The 18,698-nt window shown below is 36.9% G+C and overlaps 1 protein-coding gene across 1 annotated transcript; it reads left to right on the top strand.

The window, feature by feature from the left end:
* The first annotated feature begins 1,669 nt into the window (after positions 1-1,669).
* LOC131313162 (uncharacterized) lies at positions 1,670-17,236 on the top strand. Its single transcript, XM_058341305.1, has 13 exons — positions 1,670-2,144; positions 2,277-2,920; positions 3,690-4,785; positions 4,993-5,268; positions 5,419-6,693; positions 6,901-7,388; positions 7,589-7,675; positions 10,945-11,116; positions 11,585-12,102; positions 13,464-14,562; positions 14,903-15,178; positions 15,265-16,287; positions 16,506-17,236. Exons 2-13 carry the CDS (start codon positions 2,397-2,399, stop codon positions 17,010-17,012), a joined length of 7,341 nt encoding a protein of 2,446 aa, XP_058197288.1. The 5' UTR covers positions 1,670-2,144; positions 2,277-2,396; the 3' UTR covers positions 17,013-17,236.
* Positions 17,237-18,698: the final 1,462 nt, after the last annotated feature.

Here is an 18,698-nt window from a genome sequence, read left to right as displayed (position 1 = left end):
AAACTACAAAAAATAAGTTCAACAATCATCCACAAAATTACTCCAAATCCTTAAAGAAAGATAAAAAAGTTAAGTGCTCCAATTTTTAAGTTGTTTGAATCAGTGCAAAGATCTTATTTTTTGATGATTTTATCCTAAAGAACCATAATTAATTTTTGATTCCAAAGCTCTCGTTAGTCTGCCCTAAGAAAGTCGTACAATCAAATATTTTTTAGGGCTAACTAACGAGAGCCATAGAGTCAAAAATTAATTATGACCCTTTAGAATAAAATGATCAGAGAAATAAGATATTCGCACCGGATTGAACGGATTGAAAATTAGAGCACTTAATTTTTTAACTATATTTTTTAATATATAACGGTCTATACATGGTTGAAAAATTAATTGCTCCAATTTTCAATTGGTTTGAACCAACGGGAAGATCTTATTTCTCTGATCATTTTATTCTCAAGGGTCATAACTAATTTTTGACTCTAAAGGTCTCGTTAGTTAGCTCTAAGAGATATTTGATTCTACGACTTTCTTAGGGTTGACTAATGAGTGCTTTAGAGTCAAAAATTAACTATGGTTCTTGAAGATAAAATAATTAAAAAAATAAGATCTTCACACTGATTTAAATGAATTAAAAATTAAAGCATTTAACTTTTTTTACTTGACTTTCCACCAAACAAAACCTTTTGCCTTTTCCTTTGCATCCCCAGAACGGTGACGTTTTGAGTCACTACAACCCTGTTATGACTTGGGTCACCACAGGCCCCCGAGTCCCATTGTGACTTGTTTCATTTATGAAAGTGTGTCTCACTTGCTCAAATGCTATTCCCTATAAAAAGTTGAAAATCATATTAGAATAAAAAAACGTTAGTTAACGTCGTTTTAAAAATTTATGTACATCAAACACCTGAAAAACTAGGGGACTATAAGAAGCTTGGGAGGATGACGGCGCCATTTTTCATGGATTATTGCTTCGTCATTACAAACGCAATTCAAAGAAGTTAAAAAATTGCGATCGAAACTTTATTTTTTTGAATAAGGACAAAAATAAGCCAATTAATAAGCGGCTTATTTTCCTCTTTATTCAAAAACATTTGGGTTTCGATACTAGTAATTTTTTATTTTTAAAATTCCTCTATCATAATGAAGTAATAATCTACAAAAATTGTCAAAAAACTAACAAATTCCAAAAAAAAAAAAAGAATTAGGAAAAAAAAATCCAAATAGATTATTTAGCCAGAAAAACCCTTAACCCATTCTCCTTAAATTTTTAGCATTTTGTAGTTCGGTATTTTTGTTCATCTTTTTCGTGTAAAAATAATTTATTTGGACTCAAAAGGTGCAGAATTAAGGAGGTATTGAGAGCTCACTGTTGAAATGCACTATATCTACTTGCTACCCACAAACACATGAAACGGTGTAGTCCGCGTCAAGAAATATAACCAAATAGGAAACATGATTTATAAAGAAATCAACCCAATTTGAAAACGTGAATAATAAAACCTACAATATGATAACATAATATTTTTTAATATTATATTAACAGGAACAATTTTTTTTCACAGCACATTCACGCAACTTAAAAGTTAAAACATACTAGCTCCTAAAAATAAACAACTGATTAAGAGCACTTTTTTTCCCTCCTGTTTAAGAGGTAAAGTACTCCCGTCAACCCTAATATAGATTAGTAGAAAACCCTTCAACGTAACTGTATCAGATCAATGTTTCCCATGTAACCTCTCGCCATGCGTTGTTGCAGGGAATTTCTTGCTTTTCTCCCACAAAGGAAGACAACGCAACAGCCGTTTGCTTAACTCCACCAACCACGGAGATTTTGTGAGATGCTCAATGCTCTCTGCTTGATTTTGGTGTCTCTGCTTATTTATTTTCTCTATCTCTCTGCTTATATTTTGTCAGCGTTTTGTGAGAGCTTAATTGACAAGGTTTTCTATTAAGTTCGTCGGGAAGAAATAGCAGGCGTTGGTTCAGGAATCGAACGTACGCTACTGGGATATGCTTTCAACAGTGAGAGAGAAAGTACTGATTTTGATTGTAACTTGTGCTAATAACACCTGGAAGGTTTCTAACATGAGATATGGGAGGGAGCAAATTCCCAAGTCCTAGGCTTCAACCACTCCACCGCACGTCAAATAGTTTTGTCGCCGAAGTTCTCTTATTGATTTGATTCTTTTTACTTTACGCGAGTTGAGAGAGAAGAATATCTTCTTCTTTTTTATTTTTTTATTTTATGTTCTTTTAACAGTTGATTTCCCCCCTTTCTACAGGGTTATGAATCTCCTATAATCAAACAAGTCACCTAACAAGAAGAGAAGTATACAGGGCTACCTCTTGTCTCTTGGTAAAGGCACAGGTCTACATCTATCATTCATCTTTGAGCTTGGTCCATGGAGACTACTTGGGCAAATCAAGCCTCTTCCTCTTCCACGCCCTCCTCCATCTCAACACCATTCAAATATGACGTCTTCTTGAGTTTCAGCGGTGTCGATACCCGCAAAAATTTTACCAGCCATCTTTTAGCCGCTTTAAAGAGACATGGCTTTCGTACATTCATAGATGACAAAGAGCTCAAGCGAGGAGAATATATTGAGTATGAACTTCTGAAAGCAATAGAGGAGTCAAGAATTTCGCTAGTCGTTCTCTCAAAAAATTATGCCGCATCCAGGTGGTGCCTTGACGAACTTGTGAAGATCATGGAGTGCAGGAAGAAGTTGCAACAAATCGTTTTTCCGATCTTTTATAACGTTGACCCTTCAGATGTGCAAGCGCAGAAGGGGAGCCTTGCAGAAGCATTTGCCAAGCATGCCGAGCGTTTTAATGAGGGTCCTGGTACCAAGGTGGAGAAGTGGAGGGAAGCTCTCACTGAGGTTGCCAATTTGCCCGGTTGGGATTTGCCAAAGGTGGCCAATGGGTATTTTCCTCAACCTCTCTGAAACTTTATTTGGGGATGCAAGTGTAAATTTGACTACACTTTCGAAGTTTATTATGATATGGTTTATGTTTCTCTTAAAAGTATTTTAAAACCAGTCTGTCTATCAAGTTTGAAATGCCACAGCACCAGATGTGTATTTGCTTAGAACTTTGGCTTATTTGATGGCTGTTCTGGCCAACAGATGAGAAATTTTGACTAGGATCAAGCCTTTGTTGTGCATGCTTCTAGGCCGAAGGGTCTCATTGTTAAGGAAATGTAGTCCCACATTGTTTGAGAGTAAGATGAGTGATCACTTAATAATATTTGCGACCTCTCCACTCATTGCCAATTGGTTTTGAGATGGATATAAAGTTTTCACATGGCCTCAGAGTGGTGCCCGTTCACTCCACATATTATAAAATTTACAATCCACACCCCGCGATAACAGGCCAGCAAAAAGGCTTCATGATGATAGAACCAAAAAGAGACTACACGCGACAGACTTCAAACACGGCTGCACGTGAGGGGAGATGTTAAGGAAATGTAGTCCCACATTATTTGAGAGTGAAATGGGTGATTACTTAATAATATTTGAGACCTCGCCACTCATTGCCAATTGGCTTTAAGATGGATATAAAGTTTCAACATGAAACCTCACCCGAGATTACATTTTTGCCAAACTTAGCGTGGTTCTTGCGCCATGGCTTTTCTATGTTTGGTAAAGGATTTGCTTTTTTTTGTTATTTTAACAGTGTGTACAAATTTGCAGTAATGAAGCACATCTAATTCAGAAAGCCGTTGAAGAGGTCCAAAATAACTTAAATATTGCACTTCTACATGTTGCATGGCACGAAATTGGACTAGAGTCTCGCCTTCAAAAACTCAACAAGTTGTTGAAAATGGAAACAGATGATGTTCGCATCGTTGCTATATGGGGAATGGCTGGAATTGGCAAGACAACAATAGCTAAAAAGCTATATAATCTCGTCCAACATAAGTTTGAAGGTAGCACTTTTCTTGCAAATATTAGAGAAACTTCAAAGCAACTGAATGGTCTGGTTGTTTTACAAGAGCAACTTCTTTCGAATATATTCAGAAGTGGAACTCATTACTTGAGAAATTTTCATCAAGGAATTGAGGTTATAAAACGGAGAGCTTTGTGTCGTAAGGTTCTTCTTATTCTTGATGATGTGGATGATGTCCAACAATTGAAAGCATTAGCCATAGATCGAGATTCCTTTGGTTTTGGAAGCAGGATTATCGTAACAACAAGAGATATTTCTTCACTAAATTCGCTTAAAGTGGACGAGATATACGAAGCAGAGAAGTTGAACAAAGACGAATCTCTTGAACTCTTCAGGTGGCATTGCTTTAAGGAAGACCATCCTACAGAAGACCATATGGACCTTTCAAACCAAGTTGTGCACTTTGCTGGAGGGCTTCCATTAGCTCTCGAAGTTTTGGGTTCCTTTTTCTGTGGCAAGAGCATACCTCAATGGAAAAGTGCAATAGCAAAATTAAGAAAAATCCCTGATCATGATGTTCAAGGAAAACTTAAGATAAGTTTTGATTCGCTAAGTAAGGATGTGAAGGAGATGTTCCTCGATGTGGCATGTTTTTTTGTTGGAACGTATCGAAGTTTTACCGTAAAAATACTGGAAAGTTGCCACTCTTTTGCAGAAATTTGGATTCGGGTTCTAGCTGATCGGTGTCTCGTAAAATATCACCATAACCAAATTGTGATGCATGATCTGCTCAGAGACATGGGAAGAGAAATCGTCCGGCAAGAATCTGTTGAGGACCCAGGGAGGCGGAGCAGACTCTGGCATCATGAGGATGTCCTTGGAGTGTTAGGAGATGGCACGGTGAGCTCCATAGACATGAAACTTTTACAGATATATTCAAGAATTCCAAATCATATGCACTTTCTCAATTCTCACAGTTCATATTTTGGGTTCATAATTCTGAGAGTACATAGACATGAATGTAACTGTCTTAGAATAAACATATTCTTTTTCTCAACATGGTCAACCTTTTTTCCTCATATTATCCACTGTCTTTTTCTGTATCAGGGCACTGAAGCTGTTGAAGGCCTCTTCCTAAACTTTCACGAGCCGAATGAGGTCCAAGTAAATTCAAAGGCATTTGAAAAGATGAATAGATTGTGGCTGCTTCATCTCAATTATGTTCATCTCAAGGAAGGTTACGAACATATCTCCAGAAAACTATTGTGGCTATGTTGGAATGGTTTCCCATTAAAATGTTTGCCATCAAACCTGCATATGGATAATTTAGTTACTCTTGACTTGCGCTATAGCAACCTAAAAAAAGCATGGAACGGAACCAAGGTATGACATTAATTTTTTTCCTTTTTCGAACGCCACTCACATTTTGTGTTATGTGAAAATTAATGTTCCTCGTTCTGTTTTGGACAGATCTTGGTCAAACTAAAATTCCTTTACCTAAGTAATTAACATTCCTCGTCCTGTTTTGGACAGATCTTGGTCAAACTGAAATTCCTTTACCTGAGTAATTGCTATCACCTGATTGAAACCCCTGACTTCTCTGGACTCCACAATCTTGAGGAACTTTTGCTTAATGATTGCATAAGGTTGGTAGAGGTTGACGAATCTATTAGATTTCTCAACAAACTCGTTGTCCTAGATATGAAGAACTGTAAAAAACTTCGGAAGGTTCCCTCAAGCATTTGGATGTTGAAATCTCTCGTACGTCTTGATATCTCTGGCTGCTCCATGCTTGGAAAATTTGCTGGACTCAAAGGATCACCATCGAAATCACAATCCTCATTCCTCTCATCTTGGAATTTCATAACAAAGAGAGTGGATTATATTAATTTCATAACAAAGAGAGTGGATTATATTGGGTTATCACTTCCCCAAGTACTCGGCTTAAGTTGGTTAAAAGATTTGAGGATGGAAAACTGCAATCTGTCAAATCTACCAAACGAGGTCGGTAATTTGATCTCATTGGAGACTTTGAATCTTGGCAAAAACAAGTTGCGTACCTTACCAGATAGCATATGCAACCTTACTCACTTGAAGAAGTTGTATTTGTCAGATTGTGATGTGTCGCATTTGCCCAACGAAATTGGGAGGCTGGTCACGTTAAAGACTTTGATTCTTGAAAGGAACGGTTTACTCACCTTACCGGATAGTATCTGCAACCTTACTCGCTTAAAGAATTTGAATTTGTCACACTGTGATGTGTCGCATCTGCCTGGCGAAATTGGGCGATTGTTCTCTTTGAAAAATTTGTATCTTGGTGGAAACAATTTACTTACCTTGCCGGATAGTTTTTGTAACCTTGCTTGCTTGAGCGACTTGGATTTGAAAGACTGCAATTTGTCCCATCTGCCCGACCGAATTGGAATGTTGAGCTCGTTAATGGACTTGAATCTTGAAAGGAACAACGTTTGTAGCCTGCCAAATAGTTTCAGTGACCTTGCTAGCTTGGAAAGGGTCTACTTGAGTAATTGTAAAAGGCTCCAATCACTTCCAGAGCTTCCAGCTAGCTTGGAAACGCTCCACTTGAATTACTGTGGAAGGCTCCAATCACTTCCAGAGCTTCCAGTAAGTTTACGCTCTATGGATGCAAGCTACTGCACATTACTAGAAAGCATACCTACTGAGTTCAACTGGCAAGCTGGACTAGGCATGTTCCTTGATGGATGCAATATGTTAGCCAAGAACAATTTTGCAAATAATGTTATGGAAAGAATCGACCAGTCTCTCTCTGAGGATAAAAAAAACAGGGTATAAGTCTCTCTCTCTCTCTCTCTCTCTCAGAGTTGGATAAAAGAAATATCAAAAGAACCATAGGGAATATAAAGCATATTTTGCTTCGGTAAAACTGCTAATATCCCATTTGTCTTCTTTGTATGTGGAATTTTTACTTTCGAATCCTGTCAAGAAAAAAGAAATTTAATTTCTACTCAACTAATGCATGATCTGTTGGAACAGGAATGGTCTGACGACTCTGCACTGGAGGGAAATACTAGTATTTATCTTCCTGGGGATGAGGTTCCCAATTGGTTCCAATACCAGTATACAGGGTCAAAATTATCTCTTGTGGTGCCGCCTCTGGAAACTCGGAGAATACTGGGCTGTTCTTTATGCGTAGTTTTCAGGACTCATGAAAATCGTGGTTGTCAAGATTATCCAATATCGATTCTTCGTAACAAACCTACGGAGTTCAGTTTCTCGACTTTCAGCAGACATCAAGATCAAGATCAGATGATACTCCTTTATTTCCCATCAAAAGAAACTGAGCTTTTCGGACGAATCCATGCCGGGGATGAATTTGAGATTGAGATAAAACAGTCGCCGTGGTTGACAGTGAAGAAGTGTGGGATTAATCTCATTTATGAAGACAATACAGAGATGCCGATCAAAAAAAAGAGAAAAATTACAGATACAAGGGATCCAGATATTTCTAGTCCGAGAAATTAGTCGAGGTCACGTAAGCGCAGCGAGAGAATCTCTTTGTTTTGTAGTATTCTCCTTTATGACTATATTTTGAGGCCATTGGTATGGTTTTCTTTTCTTTTCCTTTGGAATGCGTCCACAATAGGTTTTTTTGTGTGCCAATATTGTATAGCTAGCGGGGATTAGTGGGATATGTTAACGGGAACTCAGAGGCTATCCATAGTCTTGAAATCCCAAATACAGCCCCTCGTGGGGCTGAACTACTGGCCTCCACGGAGGGGGACAAGAACCTACCCACCAATGCTAGCTGGTAGTTCTTGTGTCCACCACATTTTGAGTCACCAAATTTTGTACTGCTGCAGTTTCTTTGGACGCTCATGCCCCTCATTAAATTGGATACGCAAAGTTCTCTCTGTATTTTCATATTGTCGTAGTATTTGATATGTTTTGTCACTCTCCCAATCCTTTTCTTTTTAGTAGTACTCATTTAGTATGTTGTTTTCAATTCCAACCATTTTTGTTCAAATACTTGTACGCTAAAATTTCCTCTTACCCTATATTCATCATTGGTCAGAGTCAATTTTAAGAGAGCATGAGCGCACGACAATTGGCTCTAACTCTCCAATTATGATTGGCTCTAACTCTTCCCTTTTTTGTTAATCGATAAAAGAGATTACTTACATCGTGCATAAAGGATAAGATACAAACTCGAGACACTACAGTAATTGTGAGAGACTACAAGATAATCAAACCCAACAACTTAACTAATACAAGAAATAAGCTTATTATAGGGAGAAATGAAGAATGAAAAGAAAAACCCTGAATAACACACGTAGGCGGGGAGATTCAAACTCATGACCTCCTATTATTATTGATATCTAATATTTTAAAACAACCAACTTTATGAATGTAATAAGATAAAAACAATTCTAATCACGAATTTGGGTCCGAAATGGATCCCAAAGTGTTAGTAAATTGAATAAAAAAAATAGTTGTATAGGTTCTTGTATTGGACTTACCCAAAGCCGTGAATCCCACTTGTAACCAATAGTTTATGTTTAGAAGGCGGCATCTTAAGATGTAATGAGAATATGGTTTTGGGGGATCAAATTCCTAGTAATTCAACACCTGAAGTAATTTTATTATAGTGTTTGTATTAATTTAGTAAATTCAATAAATATTTATTTTGAAAATTTATCCGTCAACATTTTTTTATTTTAAGGGCTGAGCGAGGAATCTAAAATTATCATTTGGTAAGGGTGGTGTTAGACTCGCACTTAGGAGGGTCCATTTGTTGAATATAGTGTGTGTTTTCTTGAGGCGTGCATAGTAGGTTTTTTTCCTAAATGTTAAATGTACTACGCACGATACCTCATTTTATAAGTTTAATTGTAATCTTTGCTTTATCACAAATCAACAAATAACAATAATAGTATTTTTTTTTTGACAAAAGGTGAGAAGAAACAATAATAGTAGTATGTGAATAGAGTAATAGCGGTATTAGATTAGAAATAAAATACTAATTTCGAGTTTTAGGATTGTTATACGATGTGGAACATTACACAATGATCACATGTGCTATGTGAGAGCAAAGATGAGATGATCAAATCCAAATAGTAGTTCCAGAATGTAGGAGGAAGTACAAAATGGGCACATATATGATGCACGTACAAAAGCCTGATTCTGGGGCAGAGGAAATTCATAAGGCCTCCGTTGCGTTCAGTGTTTCCATTAAATTCTACTTTTGCTCTGACTGTGTATTAGGGGTGTTACAAAATTTGACGGACCGATAAAAAAAAAATTGAAAAACCGACCGAACGGTTCGGTTTCGGTTTTTATATATTATAGTTTAAATTAAATAGAAATTTTATATTTCTGGCGGACCGAAATTCCAGACCGAACCAAACCAAACTCCGGTCAGGATCGATTCTGAAAATATTTGGACCGAACCGAATCGGTCTTCAAAAATTTCACCCAAACTGAACCGAAATCACCCATATTGTGTATAGTTTGGCGTTTTCACTCAGCACAACCGTGTAGAATTTAATCTTTTTCTTATTTGTAGATTCACAATTGAACTGATTTTCAAGACTGGCAATGTTGGTAATAGGAAAAAAAGGACTTTCGGGTTGGTGGTGTGCAGTGACAATGTAGCACACCTTTGATCCGTCGGATCGTTCATCCAACGTCTTGGATCTCATCTCGGTAACCAACGATCGAGAGCCATTTATTGTCAAGATAAGATCCGAGCCGTCAGATGTACGATCCGACGGCTGGTACTGCGCACACCACTGCACAGCACCATCCCTCAATTCAAGAAAAAAATGGTATTCCTTCAATTTTAATTGTTCACTACGGTTCTGCATGCCATTATCAATGGCTTATATCTCTTGACATATATTATAGTTTATGTTTGTAAAATCATTGACTTATAGGAATAATTGTGATTTATCAAACAAGATCCATATTGAATATTTTTAGTAATATACATTGAGAGATATAAACTATCGAAAATGACATATAGAGCCGTAATAGACATTTAAAAAGAACGAAGATAGTACTATACTTGGGGGATTTTAGGTAAGAATTTGGGAAAAAAACTTAGTCCATTTTATCATCTTGTTCACACAAATCAATAAATTTTGGTATTTTAACATCTTGTTCATACTAACTAACAATTTGTCAACAACTCCTTTTCTAACAACTTTTCCACTCATATACTCATCTACCACCACCGAACACAACTTACATATTTCAACTGTTTATTCACTATCAGAAACGTCTAACAACTTAATTGGAACAATGTTTTTTTCGGGTTAAGGTCCAGTCTAGTATTTATAACCTCCAGTCTGGTCCAGTTTTGGAGCTTTGTGGGCCCCTCCCGGGTTCACAACAATGATCGGAATCGTTCATTATGTAGAGCTCGTCGAGAATGGTATCCACGCCAAAAATTAGCTTGATTTAACATCGATAGATACATGAACAAAACAAATTTGTACAAGAAAAATGCGATGACAAAAATTAAATTGAAACTCATAATTTTCCATTTTTTCTTGTACAAATATGTTTTGTTCATATATTTATCGATGTTAAATCAAGCTAATTTTTTGCGTGGATACCATTTTCGACGAGCTCTACATAATGAACGATTCCGATCATTATTGTGGACACGGGAGAGGCCCACAAAGCCCCAAAATTGGACTGGACTGGAGGTTATAAATATTGAACCGGACCTTAACCCGTTTTTTTCACACAGCACATCCCCCCAGAGGTAAATGCCTTTTTCTTTTCAGTTTTCAAGAAGAATTTTTCAAAAAATACCATCTAAATTTTTCATACTTTCAACATTTCTCTTTTTATCTCTCTCCACTTATTACACCTACTATTTTTTTTAAAATTTTTCAAAACCCAAACCAAACACAGCAAAAGTAAACATCTTACAAAAGTCCACCCGTCAACCCTAATATAGATTAGTAGAAAACTACGCGTTTTGTCCCTCCCCTTCCTCTGCAAAACCCTTCAACGCTACTGTATCAGATCAATGTTTCCCATGTAACCTCTCGCCACACGTTGTTGCAGGGAATTTCTTGCTTTTCTCCCACAAAGGAAGACAACGCAACAGCTCTTTGAGTACAGAGATTTTGTGAGATGCTCAAATGCTCTCTGCTTGATTTCGGTGTCTCTGCTTATTTATTTTCTCTATTTCTCTGCTTGCATTTTGTCAGCGTTTTGTGAGAGCTTAATTGAGAAGGTATTCTATTAAGTTTGTCGGGAAGAAATAGCAGGCGTTGGTTCAGGAATCGAACGTACGCTACTGGGATATGCTTTCAACAGTGAGGGAGAAAGTACTGATTTTGATTGTAACTTGTGCTAATAACACCTGGAATGTTTCTAACATGAGATGAGATATGGGAGGGAGCAAATTCCTAAGTCCTAGGCTTCAACCACTTGGCCACACGTCAAATAGTTTCGTCACCAAAGTTCTCTTATTGATTTGATTCTTTTTACTTTGTGCTAGTTGAGAGAGAAGAATATCTTCTTCTTCTTCTTCTTTTTATATTCTTTTGACAGTTGATTTCCCCCCTTTCTACAGGGGTATGAATCTACTATAATCAAACAAGTCACCTAACAAGAAGAGAATTATACAGGGCTACCCCTTGTCTCTTGGTAAAGGCACAGGTCTACATCTATCATTCATCTTTGAGCTTGGTCCATGGAGACTGCTTGGGCAAACCAAGCCTCTTCCTCTTCCACGCCCTCCTCCATCGCAACACCATTCAAATATGACGTCTTCTTGAGTTTTAGCGGCGTCGATACCCGCAAAAACTTTACCAGCCATCTTTCCGCCGCTTTAGAGAGACATGGCTTTCATACATTCATAGATGACAAAGAGCTCAGGCGAGGAGAATATATTAGCGATGAACTTCTGAAAGCAATTGAGGAGTCAAGAATTTCGCTGGTTGTTCTCTCAAAAAATTATGCCTTGTCCCGGTGGTGTCTTGACGAACTTGTGAAGATCATGGAGTGCAGGAAGAAGTTGCAACAAATCGTTTTTCCTATCTTTCATGGGGTTGAGCCTTCAGACGTGCGAGCGCAGAAGGGGAGTCTTGCAGAAGCATTTGCCAAGCACGAAGAGCGTTTTAAAGAGGGTTCAGATGGCAGGGTGAAGAAGTGGAGGGAAGCTCTCACTGAGGTTGCCAATTTGTCCGGTTGGGATTTGCCAAAGGTGGCCAATGGGTATTTCCCTCAACCTCTCTGAAACTTTATTTGGGGATGCTAGCTTAAATTTGACTACACTTTTGAAGTTTATTATGATATGGTTTATGTTGCTCTTAAAAGTATTTTAAAACAAGTCTGTCCATCAAGTTTGAAATGCTACAGCACCAGATGTGAGAATTTTGCTTAGAATTTTTTTTGGTAAGTAATTTGCTTAGAACTTTGGCTTATTTGATGGTTGTTCTCGCCAACAGATAGCTATTCTGACCGTGGTTGTCAAAATTGTACGATTCACGATTCACGCAAAAACGATAGAAATATATAGGTGAATCAAGGTTTATATAGAATCGGTGGTGAATCATACAATTCACAATTTATGCAAAAACACTATGAATCTATTGGTGAATCATGTTTTATCATAAATGTTGCTTTTGACTAATATGAAACTACATTTGAAAAATTTGTTAATTTTGGTATTTATTTTGATTTGGAGCATGTTAACCCTTTTTTCCTCATTCTTATTAAAGATTTAATAGTCACTCTAAAGTTATTTACAGCTAAGAAAACTTACACTGATGAGTTATGTACTTTATTTTGGTAAAGTTTTCATATTATGTTATGGTGTGAGACTGTGAGTCAATAGATGTGCTCAACGTCTTTGAAATGTTACAATTTTAATAGTCAATAGATGTGCTCAACGGCTTTGAAATGTTACAATATGGTAATTACACAAGTAACTGTGAATATTGTTGAGGATGATATCTATATGAACATGTTATCTCACAAATTGATCTTGTTAAATCGTGTACTCTCTAAATCATAGACCGGGACTGGACTAAGAGCTTCGAACTGTCCTACCAAGCTACAAACTTTTATTGTGTTGAGGCTAAGCTTTCATTTTTATAATGAATCTTTAACATCTATATGCACGTATCCATTTTACAGTTTTTACTATAGTATTTATTTTCCTTTTATGTACAAGTGTCTTTCATATTAGACCATGTGATCATCCAAAACTTTAATATAAATCTAAACTTAAATTTTTTAATGTTACAATGTATCTTTATTATGTAGGTGCAAAGATACAATTTCCAATGTATTTTCAAAATTTGGACCGAATCGTTATGATTTACAATTCGATTCACGATTCGGTAAAGGATCTATTCGAGATTCGATTCATGACTTTGCAACCTTTATTTTGACTAGGATCAAGCCTTTGTTGTGCACTTGTGCTTGTGCATGCTTCTAGGTCGAAGGGTCTTCACAACCTCACCTAAGATTACATTTTTGACAAACTTAGCGTGGTTCTAGTGCCATGGCTTTTCTACGTTTGGTAAAGGATTTGCATTTTTGTTATTTTAATAGTGTGTACAAATTTGCAGTGATGAAGCATATCTAATTCAGAAAGCCGTTGAAGAGGTCCAAAATAACTTAAATAATGTACTTCTACATGTTGCATGGCATGAAGTTGGACTAGAGTCTCGCCTTGGAAAACTCAAGTTGTTGTTGAAAATGGAAACAAATGATGTTCGCATTGTTGCTATATGGGGGATGGGCGGAATTGGTAAGACAACAATAGCTAAAAAGCTATATAATTTCGTCCAACGTGAGTTTGAAGGCAGCACTTTTCTTGCAAATATTAGTGAAACTTCGAAGCAAACGAATGGTCCGGTTGTTTTACAAGAGCAACTTCTTTCGGATATACTCAGAAGTGGAACTCATAACTTAAGAAATTGTCATCAAGGAATTGAGGTTATAAAACGGAGAGCTTTCTGTCGTAAGGTTCTTGTTATTCTTGATGATGTGGATAATGTCCAACAATTGAAAGATTTAGCCATAGATCGAGATTTCTTTGGTGTAGGAAGCAGGATTATCGTAACAACAAGAAATATTTCTTCATTAACGTTTCTTAAAGTGGACGAGATATATGCAGCAGAGAAGTTGAACGAGGACGAATCTCTTGACCTCTTCAGGTGGCATTGCTTTAAGGACGACCATCATACAAAAGACCATTTGGACCTTTCAAATCAAGTTGTGCACTATGCTGGAGGGCTTCCATTAGCTCTTGAAGTTTTGGGTTCCTTTTTCTGTGGCAAGAGCATACCTCAATGGAGAAGTGCAATAGCGAAGTTAAGAAAAATCCCTGATGATGATGTTCAAGGAAAACTTAGGATAAGTTTTGATTCACTAAGTAAGGAAGCGAAGGAGTTGTTCCTAGATATGGCATGTTTTTTTATTGGAACATATGGCAATTATACAATCAAAATACTTGAAGGCTGTAACTTTTTCGCTGCAATTGGGATTCGGGTTCTGGTCGATCGATGTCTCATAAAATACGGGCCCTGTAATGAGCTTGTGATGCATGATTTGCTTAGAGACATGGGCAGAGATATTGTCCGGCAAGAATCTGTCAAGGACCCAGGGAGGCGGAGCAGACTGTGGTACCATGAGGATGCCCTTGGAGTGTTGGGAGATGGCACGGTGAGCTCCATAGACATGAAACTTTTATAGATATATGATATTTAACTACTTCAAGAATTCCAAATCATACGCACTTTCTCAATTCTCACAGTTAATATTTTGGGTTCGTAATTCTAAGAGAACATAGACATGAACGTAAAGTCTTAGAATAAACATATTCTTTTTTTCAACAAGGTCAACTTTTTTCCTCATTATCTACTGGATTTTTCCAGTATCAGTGCACTGAAGCTGTAATTCTGAGAGTATATAGACATGAACTTAACTATCTTAAAATAAGCATATTCTTTTTCTCAACAAGGTGAACTTTTTCCTCACTATCCAGTGGCTTTTTCCATATCAGGGCACTGAAGCTGTTGAAGGCCTCTTCCTAAACTTTCATGAGCCGAATGAGGTCCAAGTAAATTCAAAAGCATTTGAAAAGATGAACAGATTGTGGCTGCTTCATCTCAATAATGTTCATCTCCGGGAAGGTTACGAACATATCTCCAGAAAACTATTGTGGCTTTGTTGGAATGGTTTCCCATTGAAATGTTTGCCGTCAAACCTGCATATGGAGAATTTAGTTACTCTTGACTTGCGCTATAGTAGCCTGAAAAAAGCGTGGAATGGAACCAAGGTACAACATTAGATTTTTCCTTTTTCGAACGCCATTCACATTTTGTGTTATTTGAAAATTAACGTTCCTCATTCTGTTTTGGACAGATATTGGTCAAACTGAAATTCCTTTACCTAAGTTATTCCTATCACCTAATCGAAACACCTGACTTCTCTGGACTCAAGAATCTTGAGGAACTGTTGCTTAACGATTGCATAAGGTTGGTAGAGGTTGACGAATCTATTAGATTTCTCAACAAACTCCTTATCCTAGATATGAAGAACTGTAAAAAACTTAGGAAGTTTCCCTCGAGCATTTGGACGTTGAAATCTCTTGAAAGTCTTGATGTCTCTGGCTGCTCCATGATTGGAAAATTTTCTGGATTCAAAGGATCACCATCTAAATCACAGTCCTCATTCCTCTCATCTTGGAATTTCAGAACAAAGAGACTGGGTTCTATTGGTTTGTCACTTTCCCCAGTACTTGGCTTAAGTTGCTTAAAAGATTTGAAGATGAAAAACTGCAATCTCTCATGTCTACCAAACGAAGTCGGGAATTTGATCTCATTGGAGACTTTGGATCTTAGCGGAAACAATTTGCCTACCTTACCGGATAGCATTTGCGACCTTACTTGCTTAAAGGGTTTGACTTTGAAAGGCTGCAATCTGTCGCATCTGCCCAGCGAAATTGGGAGGCTGGTCACTTTAGAATTTTTGTCTCTTCAAGGAAACAGTTTACTTACCGTGTCAGATAGTCTGTGTAACCTTACTCGCTTAAAGGAGTTGAATTTGAATAACTGCAATGCGACACATCTGCCCAGTGGAATTGGAATGTTGAGCTCGTTAACTTCTTTGCATCTTGAAAGTAACAGTGTTTGTAGCCTACCAAATAGTTTCAGTGACCTTGCTAGCTTGGAAAGACTCTACTTGAGTAATTGTGGAAGGCTCCAATCACTTCCAGAGTTTCCAGCAAGTTTAGACTTTGTGGATGCAAGCAACTGCACATTACTAGAAAGAATACCTACTGAATGCAACCTGGACGATAGAGTATACATGTGCCTTGGGGGATGTGATTTGTTAGCTAAGAACAATTTTGTAAATGATGTTATGGAAAGACTCGACCAGTATAAGGTTCTCTCTCTCTCTCTCTCTCTCTCTCTCTCTCTCTCTCTATCTCTCTCTCTAAAATATCAAAAGAACCATGGCATATAGAGCATAGGTTGCATCAATACATTTGTCCCCCTCAATTGTCAATATAACATCTGCTTGTGTAAATTTTTTAATTTGAAGTCCCGTCAAGAAAAAGAAATTTAAGTTATACCCAACTAACGCATGATTTGTTGCAACAGGAATGGTCTGCGCTGCCGGGAAGGTGTGGTATTTATCTTCCCGGGGATGAGGTTCCCAATTGGTTCCAGTACCGGTATACAGGGACAAAATTCTCTCTTGTGGTGCCGCCTCTGGTAACTCGGAGAATACTGGGCTGGATTTTATGTATAGTTTTGAGAACTCACAATAAACCTTCTATTGCGGCTTTTATGACTATTTCCTATAAGAAAACTGATTGGGGGTGGTTTGAGGAGTACATGTATGACATAGCACATGTAGATCGAGATCAGATGATACTCCGCTATTTGCGGTCAGATTTCATGGAAATCCATTTGGATGGCGGGGATAAATTGGAGATTGAGATAATTCCAGAAGACTCATTGCAAACAGAGCCGTGGTTGACGGTGAAGAAGTGTGGGATTAATCTCATATATGAGGACGATAAGGACAATACAGTGACAAATGACATGGGTTCGAATCCCATTTCCTCTGGCATGGAAGTGGAACGGGCGGGCGAAATTACGTGAGAGAAATAGGTTTGATAACAGAGGATCCAGATATTTTGAGCCTGAGATCTTAGTCCAGCTCACCTAAGGTTGCCTGGATATCCTGTATGACTGTATTTTGAGCCCTTGTGTGTTGTCAAGTTTTCTTTTCTTTTGGAATGTATCCGCAAGGGCAGCAACAATGTGCCGTCGAATTTTGTAATACGGATTCTTGCACACTAATACTTTGGTGGCTACATTTGGATTTTGGATACAACATTTTGGGTATATGCAATTCTCTCTCCATTTTTCCTTTTTATTTTATTTGATATGAGCATCTTCAGCCATTCTAAGCTCAACCAGGGTCGACTTGACATTTTGGAGGCCGAAGGCGAATTTCGAAGAGGACCTTAAAAAAACTTTACGTCAAAATTTTTTTTTTTTTCAAATAAAGGTGTATATTCAACAAAGAAAAAACCCCTATATAGATTCTGAAGACGGGCAACAGTGTTACGTATAGAAGAAAAGGATTGGTATTATACCAATTCACGCAACTTAAAACGTAAAAAAATAAAACATCTGATAAAGAGCCCAATTTTTATTTTTATTTTTTGTTAGAGGCAAAGTAGCATTATTATAGATAGAAGTTAACCATAATATAAATTGCAACTACGCGTTTGTCCAAGGGATGGTAATTGGGCCTGTTCCGATTAGGAGCGAATTTTCATCAAATTTTTGGGTACTGGGTCGGGTTCGGGAGAAATTTTAAAAAATTCGATCTGGGTCAGTTAGGGTTCAAGTTGATATTATTCCACTTCGTTACCCGAAACAAACCGAACCAAAATATTCTTAAGATAGAATTATATTTTTACCCATTATACTAAAAAAACTTATATTTTCATCATTATATGCAAATATCACGTTATAAATAACTAGAGTCCGGGCACACGCATATAGCATATGCAAGTTGAATTTCATATAAAAAATCCCACTGAAATACGAAACTATTGCACCGAAAACAAAACACAACTAAAAGAATAAGTACTATTAATAGAAATTCCACTGAAATACGAAATTCCTCTGAAAAAAAAAAACTATTGCACCGAAAACAAAACACAACTAAAAGAATGAGTACTATTAATTAGGCTTGAAGTTCATCCCAGTTCACTTTTATGATTCAGTTATTCATTTGGCTGATCGAATCATGCTTGAACAAACTAAAGTAGAGTAATGATCTTAAAAATGATTTGTAGTATATACAAGCAAATTGATTTTCATACTCTCTTTTTTATATTTACACTCTTTTTTTTATTTTTTAGTGTTGAAAGTGTATGTAATATATATATATATATTTTTTGCTTAAAGACAAAAAAGGGAGTGCGGATATATAAAGAGAAGTGTAAAAATCAATTTTACTATACTTTGTAAGTATGTTTTTTTTCCCGATATCCGACTCACTTGATCATTAACCATGTCTGTCCATTTTGTAATTTTAATCATGAATTCTTGGAGCGAATTGAACAAAAAGAGTGTTTGCATCATCTAGAATTATTCTCTCCTTTTTTGCATAACAGACTTGTTTGAAAATAGGGGTAATGATTGAAAAAAAATAGAAAAATTAATGAAAGTAATAGTTGAATAGAAATAGAATAATAATAAAAATCTAAAATTCAAAACCCTTAAACAAATGGGTCTAAAATTTCCCTCAAAGACCAAATCGAACAATAA

This window comes from Rhododendron vialii, chromosome 13a (genome assembly GCF_030253575.1).
Source record: "Rhododendron vialii isolate Sample 1 chromosome 13a, ASM3025357v1".
Lineage (NCBI taxonomy): Eukaryota > Viridiplantae > Streptophyta > Magnoliopsida > Ericales > Ericaceae > Rhododendron > Rhododendron vialii.
The sequence above is the reverse complement of the archived record's forward strand: the minus strand, read 5'-3'. Positions and strand labels throughout refer to the sequence as shown.